At 40.2% G+C, this 11456-nt stretch overlaps 2 protein-coding genes across 2 annotated transcripts in view; one reads left to right on the top strand and one right to left on the bottom strand.

The window, feature by feature from the left end:
• Positions 1 to 9: 9 nt before the first annotated feature.
• Positions 10 to 4024, top strand: klhl40b (kelch-like family member 40b). Its single transcript, XM_084939367.1, has 6 exons — positions 10 to 1469; positions 1632 to 1792; positions 1892 to 1999; positions 2135 to 2320; positions 2507 to 2656; positions 2908 to 4024. Exons 1-6 carry the CDS (start codon positions 339 to 341, stop codon positions 3017 to 3019), a joined length of 1848 nt encoding a protein of 615 aa, XP_084795493.1. The 5' UTR covers positions 10 to 338; the 3' UTR covers positions 3020 to 4024.
• Positions 3457 to 11456, bottom strand: part of zbtb47b (zinc finger and BTB domain containing 47b) — a 31218-nt gene continuing 23218 nt past the window's right edge. Inside the window, exon 6 of the mRNA XM_084939366.1 lies at positions 3457 to 11062. Coding sequence (XP_084795492.1) covers positions 10614 to 11062 — 449 coding nt within the window. The 3' untranslated portion in view covers positions 3457 to 10613. The remainder of the gene's footprint in view (positions 11063 to 11456) is intronic.

Genomic DNA, 11456 nt, shown 5'->3' with positions numbered 1-11456 from the left:
CTGGACACAGTTCCCATTAAGCAGTGTGTCAGCTGTCTGGGAGTGGGTCGGTGTGGACTTCGAGGTGGGACAAGGGGAAGCATGGATATTACATTTCAAGTTCCAGAATAAAGCCCATTGCTCTACACCGAGCACCCAGTCTATAAATAAACCTCCTGTTGGAGTTCAGTTGAAGGGTCAGGACAGCTGAGGAAGTGGGCTGTCTCTGGTGTGCCTGAATACTCCTTTAAATCCTCTTTCCAGGCTAGAAACTAGAACAGCTTAGTTATAGAGGAGATACATTTTGTTTGATTTCTTTAGCCCCTGAAAGGCTCTTCATACTCCTTCTGCCAGGAACGATGGCTCTGCCAATAAACCCAGCGGACGAGCCCAGATTGTACCAGCAGACTCTACTCCAGGATGGCCTCTATGACCTGCTGGAGAATGATAAGCTGGTCGACTGTGTGCTGAAGATCAAAGACAAAGAGTTTCCCTGCCACCGGCTTGTTCTGTGCGCCTGCAGCTCATACTTCCGCTCCATCTTTCTTTCCGACCTGGACGAGAGCAAAAAGAGGGAAATTATCCTGGAGGATGTGGAGCCAGGTGTCATGGGGCTCATCGTGAAGTATCTGTACACCTCCAAGATCAATGTGACCGAGCAGAATGTCCAGGATATCTTTGCTGTTGCTAATATGTATCAGATCCCTTCAATTTTCACTGTATGTGTGTCTTTCTTACAAAAGCGCCTAAGCCTCAGCAACTGTCTGGCTATCTTCAGGCTCGGCTTGATGCTGGACTGTCCCAGATTGGCCATCTCTGCTCGAAACTATGCCTGCGAGCGCTTTCAGCTCATCTCCAGAGATGAAGAATTCCTCCAGCTGCTTCCCAGTGAGCTGGCAGCCATTTTATCAAATGACAATCTAAACGTAGAGACAGAAGAGGAGGTATTTGAAGCTTTGATGAACTGGGTGTCCCGGAACAAAGAGACCAGAGAGAAAGAGCTGCCGAATTTGTTGGACTGCATTCGTTTGCGTCTTGTCAATGAGGACTATCTGAGAGAAAAAGTGGAGAAACACAAACTTATCTCCTCTAACCCCGAGTTGCAGCAGAAACTCCAGCTGGTTAAGGATGCCCACGCTGGGAAAATGCCAGAAGTTAAAAAAAGAAAAAGCAAGGAGGAGGAGGATGGTGGAGCAGGGAATGATGGAGAGAGTGAAGATAAAGATGATGAAGAGGGCCTTCTCCCAAGCATCCTGAATGATAATCTTCGATTTGGGATGTTTGTCAGAGACTTGATCCTGATGGTTAATGATGCTGGCGCTGTGGCCTATGACCCAACGGGGAACGACTGCTTTCTGGCATCACTTTCCACACAGATTCCCAAAAACCACGCCAGCCTGGTGACCAAGGAGAACCAGATCTTTGTGGCCGGAGGATTATTCTTTGATGAACAGAACAAGGATGATCCACTGTGCTCATACTTCCTGCAGGTAGGAGAACGTCAAGACAAAGTTTGTAGAAAGAAAAGAGAAGATGAAAAACTTCCAATTACATGCGGTACACATACGAATATAGTTCAGTGCAAATATTTTTCTACACTGTAGTTCTGTACACTGTAAACATTTACAAATGTTTGACTCCTGTGACCGCAGTACGACCCGGTCAGTGCTGACTGGCTCGGCATGCCTCCCCTTCCTTCTCCCCGTTTTCTGTTTGGAATGGGCGAGGCTGAGAACTCCATCTTTGTTTTGGGAGGAAAGGAGCTGAAGGAGCAGGAGCACATGCTGGATTCAGTCTTGGTATACGACAGACAGTGAGTACAGCCTTGAGTTCATGTATGAAATTTTAGGGGAAAAGCACTCAGTTTGTCATCCTTAATAATTAACTACATAATGTGTTTTGTCATTCACAGATCCTTTAAATGGGGCGAGTCAGAGCCGATTCCATACCCAGTTTACGGCCATACAACATTATCTCATAATGACACTGTATACGTGATTGGAGGAAAGGGAGACAACAAGTGAGTACATGCTTCAAGCAAAATATTAATGTTCATATTAAAAGTGTGACCCTAAAAGGCTTCAGGATTTAAAGAAGGAGGGTTTTCTTTATCTCAGAGGTCACTATTGTGAGTCTTTGTCCCTTTTGTAAAAAGGAGCTGTCTAAAGAAGATGTGTGCCTACGACGCCAAGCGTTTTGAATGGAAGGAGCTCGCGCCCATGAAGCACGCACGCTCCTTATGTGGAGCCACCGTTCATGAAAACAAAATATACGTGGCAGGAGGCGTCACTGACAACGGCCTGACAGACACTATGGAGGTGTATGATATTGCTACCAACAAGTGAGTTTCCTATATTTATATTTCTTTTCTTTTACTTTATTTTTTAGTTTAGTTTGTTTCTAATTATCTGTTGTAAAGCACACAGTCAGTGTAAAGTTACAACACATCATAATAAATGTAATAAAACTGTGGCTAAATGGTTTATCTAACTGAACATCTTTCTGTGTGTGTGTTAACGCGGTGCAGGTGGTCAGACTTTGTGCCGTTTCCTCAGGAACGTAGCTCGCTGAATCTCGTGTCGTTGGCTGGTTCCCTCTACGCTGTTGGAGGTTTTGCCATGATGCCTTTAGAGGACAGCGAAGAGGTTCTTCCTAAAGAGATGAACGACATCTGGAGGTAGATCGTAACAGACTTTTTAAAAAAAGTTATTTCAACTGTTAAATTGTCTTTGCACAACTGTAATCTTAATTATATTTAGTATTTACTCAATTGTGTTAGTATTTAAAATGTTACTCAGTGAACCCAACATAAGATGCCACCGTCCTGCTTCAGTTCATAGTGGATATATAATTACTTAAGTTTAAACGCAAATGAGGGAGATAGGAGCCCTGGGAAAAACTATGACGACTGTCTCTTAACCTCCTCAGGTATAATGAGATGGAGAAGAAGTGGAATGGGATCCTCAGAGAGATCAAGTACGCCTCAGGGGCTTCAGTTTTGGGGGTGCGACTGAATACCTTGCGTCTCACCAAGATGTAAAACCCCCTCCAGTCCCCGTTTATGAACATGAACCTGTTTAGTTCACAGTTGTTGTACCAGAGTCCAAAGAACGGTTCAGGGCCACAGACATCAATATTCAGCTCAATGTGTTCATTGTTCTCTTCCGTTTTATTTTACGCATTTGATTTTTTGTTGTAGCTTTTCTAATTATAACAAATTAATACTGTGGATTTGTTTTTTTGTTTCTTTTTGATCTATAATAATTTTATATATGTCTTTCTACAAGTTTAAATCTGATTCAGACTAAAACTACAGAGTCAGTAACCTAAAGACACCTGTTGCACTGTGTGGAATAAATCAAAATATTAAAGTGTCTAAATCCGACTGGAAAATATAAGCATTTCCCAACAGATGGCAGCAAAGTTGCCAAAAAAAAGCACTACTGTAATATAAAAAACAAAACACAAAGACACATCTGAATTTGCAATAATATATCTATACTGTTTAATATTGAAATGATTTCATTACGCTCTGTTGTGTTACAGACAGTAAACACTAGTCAATAATACAATAAAAGACAGAAAATACAGTCTAATGTTATTAGCACCTCTAGACACTACTGTCCTTGTACTGTTTTTAGTATTTTATCATAGCTGAACGTGACGACTACTGCCTACACATGGGCTTTGTACACCAGAGTTAACTAAGTTGTAGTGTTAACATTATAGAGAGTCAGCAAATAACAGTACACATTATGGTTTCTTTAACACCGCTGCAGTATGAGTAAGGGAAATGCAATGTGATGCGAATGTGAATAATACAGCTTTGAATAGACTATGGCATTGATGCTTATGGTTACCATCACATGTAGCTTCACTCAAAAACAGGGGAAAGCCACCATAAAACATATATTTAAAAAAAACAACTAAACTTTCTCATGCAAAAATTACTCTTGTTTCCCACTTTTAGTTCATATGGAGCCCTCAAACTGCCAAAAGGTAGCAAAAGATTCATTTTAACTTGAATTGAGGAATATTACACACACACACACACACACACACATATAAAACTTTCAGTAAAACAAACACAAAATTATTTAATTCAGTCAGGTATTCTGTGGTTTTCTCATTTTACTATTGCAGTTACTATTCGCCAAATCACCTGCTCATTTTTCTTCACTCAGGCTTTTTGACCTATTGAGGTTTCATTTTCCTCTCCATGTGTTAAATTCTCCTAATGCATATATAATAAATATGGATGAGTATTTGTTAATGGCAGTGACTAATTTGAAATTCATGTAATACTTGTGGAGTAACTTAGAGCGCTTTGTGGCTAGCTTAGCTGAAAACAGTGCCCACAAGCATTGTTGGCTAGCTAGGCAGCTATCATGAAACTATGCCAGCCAGCATTACACACAGTAGTGTTAATCAATCTATTCTTTTGCCAACAGGTATTCAAAAACAAAGTTTCTTAGTAATAGTCAATCTACAGTTTGCCATTTGACATCACAACAGACTGCAAAAGTCTATTTTTGTGCTAGCATTTAGACTGTTATGTTAGCTTTTCAAAGTTTAACCAAGTAAATTGAAGTTTTATAAAAAGTTTTAGATCTTGTCATTTTTTTCCACAATAGATGAATCCTTTGTCTATAAATGTAATCAAATTTGACACAATTTCTTGTTCACAATTAGTGGAAATGTGTGCGGCATTAGTGAAAACCAGGAGGTAATTAGCTTCATCTCAATCAAAAAATTTAAGAACCCAACCAAATATAGACTGTTGGGACAGAAGTACTGGGCAACCTACACATTACACCTTGTGTGTGGTCAATTACTTTTGTCCATATTTGAGTGGTTTCGAACAAGTGAAACCTCTTAAAATCTCATTTGTATTGCACTAACAATGCTACTTTTTGGTATCATTAGATTTGTCAGTTTTGGGGCTCCATGTGTTTACCCAGACACTAACAGATTTAACAGAAAAAAAAAATCAACTCTTTACTCAAGAACAAAAAGAAATACAATACTTTCTCTCCAATATCCATCATGAGTTTCAGTTTCTAAAATAAGACAGCAATATTCCCAACACTTTTCTTGAAGGTGAAGGCCACAGAATAAAACTCTTTTGGATACACACTTCATCATTAGCAGCTTTCAAAAGAAAAAAAAAAGAGAGAGAGACCTAACTTAGTAATCCCATGAGCACTCTCCGAAGTGCCACTCTCACAGTTTGCTATGTGGCAACCTTGGGTGCAATGCAGAATGCACAGTCACCGTGGTGTCTAGGCACCCACTTAATCACTGACAAACCTTCATTTAAGGACAAGGACAGGTCCACCTTTGCCTAATCTAATACAAGCCTTTGGCTGCTAGCCTTAGTAAATTAGAATTTGGCTAATCAAAATACATAGAGTCAACCTGCCTGGAATACAGGACATTTCCCTTTTCATGTCTAACAATCGTAGCTTTACTGCCGTTTCACTGTAAAACACTTAAAAATAATAATAAAACAGCCTGTTTAATTCATTTTTCACAATTTAGGTAATATCTGGGATAATAAATGTCCATATCTGATACATTTCCTCTTTACAACTCATTGAAGTCTTGTTCTGATGTGACAGATGGGCTTTATCTTTGCAGCTGGATTGAAGGAAGACTAGTTCACAAAAACAAACAAAGGAGGATTAACAAGTCAATTTAGAGTTTTATACCCAAATTCCTCTGGTTACTGTGTCCTCCACTTTATACTATATTTGATACAATGTGCAAGTGTTATAAAAGAAATATATTCTTAGCACAAATACACTATTTTGAGCTTTAAATATCATCAAATCATTTCAAATATGAGCAGTATGATGAATTTTGATTTCCTATCCTATGCATGCTTGGAAGCCTTTATTTAGAGCCGGTTTCTTGGTCTGATTCCACACAGGTACACTTTTGATGTCCCTTTTCTCTTTAAATTTCACTTCAGAGGACTGAACATTGCCAAGGACACATTTAGTCAATAACTGCATTTTGATAATTTCCCATATTAAGGCAAGGAAGTATTTTAAGGAAAGGAAGGATCAAGGAAACTGCTACTATATCTGTATCTCCACTAGATTGAAGGATAAAGTGCACTAAAAGTTTTTCTCGTAATTGAATTTGGCAACTCCGTCCTTCCCTTATGTTTTCTCATGCAATGAAAAAGAATAGTCACATATTAAGTCCCTTCAACAGAGGCAAAGTGGAAACACCTAAGAGTAATTTCTCTTGATAATGGAAGTGAGCAAACCAGTCAGAAACCGCCTGCACTGATTGCACCCTCAAGGAAGAGTCACGGATACTTGTTAAACAGTGGGACAGTATTAAAGAGACTGACCAGAATGCAGAAACACCAGCAGATTGACACATAACACAGAGTCATCCTCGGTGTGCCACATGCCACACCACAAGCAAGTAAAGTTATTCAGGGAAACAAAACTAAGGTCAGCCTCTGGGCTGACACCTGTGCAACTTACTAACCACAAACTCAGACCAACACTGAACAAAAAACCCTTAAAAAAAACCTAAAAGGAATTTAATGCTGGAATTTACTTCAATTTATAGATGTCTGCTACCCATTTTCACCTTGTATCTGGAAACACAAAACAAAAGTGCATTAATCAGTAGTATAAACTACTATACTTCCTCCTTTACTGTCAGCTACTGTCACTATCCATAACGCAAAAACATTCAAATCCCTCCATATGTAAGGCAAACACACAACCTCTAACCACAGTATCTCAATGTTGTCTCTTGGGCTAGTGCTTCTTAAAACAGGGAAGTGGGAAAAATCTCAATTTTGAGCTTTTACATGCTTCTCCGATGATAACGAGACACATACTATGAACATTAATGTACATCTAAGGGTTGGAGTGCAGTTTACCGAGTTGCCACAAGAGAGCAACAGCACTAAACAATCAGCCTACCAGATTAAATCTTAACTGGCATGTTTTATATATGTCTATATGTCTTATTATGTCTTTAGATTCTTCTGCACATTAATCGAGGAGTTTTATTCACTGTATGGTCACGAATGACAATTAAGTTTCATTTGACTTTGACAGTGTTGGCCATTACCTCCTCACAGTGCTCCAAATGTCTCATTTTTAGCTCACTTCCAATCCTGGAGTTCACTGTAATCACAGCCAGAATATTGTTCAGTTACATTAAATTCAAGAACTCTACACTTTTAAATCATTTAAAGGGCAGTCTCAAACAGGACTCTGTACAAAAGCAGCAAACCAAAATACAAAACAGGTATCGGACACATGAAGAAAAACACAAAGTGTACCATTATTAAATTACGTCTGACGTGGCCCTAACGGTTTAACCGTGGAAATTGAAGAAATACATAGGGGGTGAGCTTAGACATAACACTACATGAAGGTGCTTATTTTTTTTTAAATATAAAACAGCTTATTAAATTTACAAAAGCATGTCCACAAATTCCAACTTTCCGTAGTACCAGCCAGGACACATTTTGGGGCACATTCAACTGACTCTCCGAATGTAAACATGAGGAATAAATCACAAGGAAGAAGCACATCTTAACAATATTTACAGGTTAATGCCATACTACAATTAGGCTATAAGTAGATAAAGTGAGCGGGAGCAGAATGATAGTGCGTATTGAGAGACCGATACGAATACAAAATCGACTGAAGTGTCAAACAAGAGTTCTTATTTTAATTTTCAAATAGGAGTTACATGAAGTGATTGGCACCACTCTTAAATTGATTTGATATAAAACCGAGGATAGTGACACTCTCCCAGTCAGGAAAACCAAAAACTAGCCTGCTAACTTAACCTTTGGGGAAAACTGACAGTATTTTGACGCTTCCAGCACATCTAGGCGACGGCTTCCTAAAGGTTGACTAAATGATAAAAGACAAAGGTTCCGAAACTGCATTTTGGCATATGCTTTCTTTCTTGGGAATTGGTGACTACTGGAAGAAAACCAGAATGATTCTGGTACCGAAAGCCTCGTCACTTGCCTACAGATTCTGCATTTTCTGTGCAAATACTTTAACGAGCCACTTCTTTAGTTACACCCTGCTAGTTGTTGTTGGACCCCATTTGCCTTCAGAACCGCCTTAATTCTTCATGGCACAGATTCAACGTTGACATGACAGCATCACGCAGTTGCTGGAGATTTGTTTGCTCTACATCCATGATATGAGTCTCTTGTTGCACCACACCCCAAACGTGTTCTATTGGACCTCTGTTAAGATATGGTGACTGTGGATTTGACTACAGTAAACTCAATGTCACGTTAAAGAAACCAGTCTGAGATCATTCGAACCAGCATGTTATTCTGCTGGAAGCAATGGACATGCTTAGGAGCAATACTCAGGTAGGGTGTGGTGTTTAAATAATGCTCAGTTCCTACTAAGGAGCCTAAAGTGTGCCAAGAAAATATCCACCATCCCATTACATCACCAGCACCAAAGGTAGAATGGATCCATGCTTTTATGTTCCTTATCCCTAATTCTTCCCTGCTATCCAAATGGCAAAGGTGAGCCCGTGTATCCAGTTTCCTGGTCTTAGCTGACAGGAGTGCCACCCAGTGTGGTCTTCTGCTGCTAATATGTTAAAGATGCTCTTCTGCACATCTTGTTAGCAGCAAGTGCTTATTTGAATGCTATCTGCTCAAATTGCTGCTCACTTGATATTTTTATGTTATAGTCTTTTTCAGACTGAAATACTATGACCTGTGCATCTGAATCCAACAACCATACCATGTTCAAAGTCACTCAAATCAGCTTTGTGATGCTCAGTTTGAACTTGAGCATGTTGTCTTGACCATGTCTACATGCCATGTGATGGGCTGATTAGCTCTTTGCATGAATGACCAATTTACTGGTGTAGCTAATGAAGTGGCCAGTGAAATTCAACGCAAAAATCACAAGTAAAATATCTTAAATTTGTACAAAAAAATTACAATTTCTGGTCACTATGGTGTGCAGGTTAAGAAATAGTCAAGATATTTGAGTGGTACCAGTTTTCTTGTTCAGCTCTCAACGAGAACGCAAATAAAGATAATTCCAACCTATCCTTTAAGCAGTTTATACTCGGATCATGATTTTTTTTTTCCAGATCTACTATGGTTATGACACACAATAGCCAAAAGTGTACACAAGCCAAAGCCTTTTTTTCAGGGGTATTACGCTGTGCTTCCCCAGTTTTAATTAGCTGCTACACGTTACTGTTTTAACAAAAATAAATCACTCTGTTATAATATAATTCAACACTAAGGGCTCCTTTTAGTGGCCACGTCTGATGTGCCAAAAATGTATCTCTGCCAGTACTCTTTAAGAATTTTAATTGCTAGATTATAATTTAGTATTTATCACTTCACAACACGGATTACATCAGATTGCAATGAAATGTGGCCATTTGATTCGCCTACGTAAGCACGTTTTTGTGAACATTGCTCTCCCTACACTCATCTAACACACAGACAGTGTTTAGTTGGGAAAATAAGCAGTAAATAACAATAGCAGTAACACTGAATTTTCATCCTACACGTATATTGTAGGTCAGAGTACATCAGGTTTTACTAACAAGTCACAGAAAAGTGCCATAACATCTCATAGCCAGATCTCGCAGGAGACGATGCACGCCTGCTTAATGTAAGCCAAAAAAAAGCAAAAAACAAAAAAAAGATTAGAGTCGACAAATTACTCCATCTCCTGACTCGGGAAAGCTCGCATGTTGATTAGCTAAACGTTGATCTGAGGATTGTTATCTCAAGTCTCTGCCTCACATCTCAAACACGCACACACACCATGACGAACGCCACACGCTGCATTGCACGGCCGACTTGTCCTTAAGTCCTTAGAAAAAAATTAAAAGAAATGACGTAACGTGCCACGAATTACACACTATTCACAATAATAAAAACGAAGACGGTTAGGAGTACACTTTAAATATCACTGGAGTTAAATGTAAGGTGCAGGATCGATTATAAATGCTGAATTACATTACTTAACTATAGCAGGTGAGCTAACAGGATTTGGTTATTGGCAACGCCATATACATATATACGCTCAAAGACAAATCAGCATTTGGTTATTGCTGGGTCTGACCAGAACCGCTCGCTACATCTTGGCCGAGAACAAAAAATAAATCATTTCTTCTCGTTACCACGTGGTTCTCCCTCTACTCATGATCCCAGTATGAGTGGAGGTTTAGGAAGCGCTTCCTACCATTTCGTAAAAGATGCTACAATCAATACATTGTGCAAGGCTCAGGAGAGAGGCGAGTTGTCAGAAAAAAAAATCCCAAATGAAACCAGGACACATCTGTGAAATTTATGAGTCGAAAAGTAACGGTGGAACGTCCTACTGGACTCTGAGGTTATCTATTGTATTCAACAGAGTAAAAAATTATTATTTATTACTATGTGTGTGTGTTCTTTGTTCTTTTTTTTCTCCTTTTTTTTCTTTTTTTGACGAGGCCTCCATGTAGCATTTTTTTCTGTTCTTCCCCTCTGTGTAAATGTCACTGAGGCGCATCACTCTCCCTCTGCAGGAGTCCTCTTAAAAGCTCAAAGAAAAACAATAAAACAAAAAGTAACAAAGTGCTTTTAATGCTACAGAGATTTGTTAGTTGTTGGAGTTCATCCTACCAGCAGAAAACAGTGGAGGCGGCGGGGGTAAATGCGGGGTAGGAGGCAGCCCCCCCATGGAGTGCAGCAGGGGGAGGGACAGCTGGGTGCTGTGGAGGGGGTGGGGGCTAGAGGCAGCAGGGGGTGTAGTCACGGACGTGGCAGGGAGTGCCGTGCCCAGCTGGGCCTGACTGGAAGAGTCCGCAGCGGGTGGCGCCAAGGGCCGGTCGAGGCCCAGGGGGTCACCGTTGCCGTCGGGAACCATGGGGTTGGTGACGCGGAAGCACTTCTCCCTGTGGGCCTTGAGCATGTTTGAGAAGCGGAAACGCTGGCCGCACACCTCACACGGGTATGGCTTTTCTCCGGTGTGGGTGCGGCGGTGGCGCTTCATGTTGGGCCGGCTCGTGAAGCTCTTCCCACAGATTTCACAGATGTACGGCTTTTCTCCTGCAAAACGGGAGACACAAAAGACGCCTGCTCGATACGTTTTCAACATGCATCGTTAAGTTTAATGCCACAGAATCAGTGTTTTTATATTCGCCATACATCAAATGATTCTGACGTGGAGGGCGGCTGGTTGCAGTAACTCTGCAGTTCTCCTCTGACCTTTTCAGTATCTTTCAGAACAGAGTTTTGATTTATGGCCTGTGACTTGACTGTTTTAATTCACTCTGAATGCTCTCCACCAGAATCTCTTCCAGCTGTGGCAGGCAGCTGTTTCCAGTAAAAGACTCTAACAGTCCAATTGGTGTTACCTGCACGGCAACAAACGGATAAAAGATAAAAACAATCAAGCAGCTAAAGAGTCACGTGTTTCTCTCAGCAGTTTTGTTAAAGAGCA

Source organism: Perissodus microlepis, chromosome 9 (genome assembly GCF_051167445.1).
Source record: "Perissodus microlepis isolate ML-2025 ecotype Zambia chromosome 9, ASM5116744v1, whole genome shotgun sequence".
NCBI lineage: Eukaryota > Metazoa > Chordata > Actinopteri > Cichliformes > Cichlidae > Perissodus > Perissodus microlepis.
This window is presented reverse-complemented; position numbering and strand designations above follow the sequence as displayed.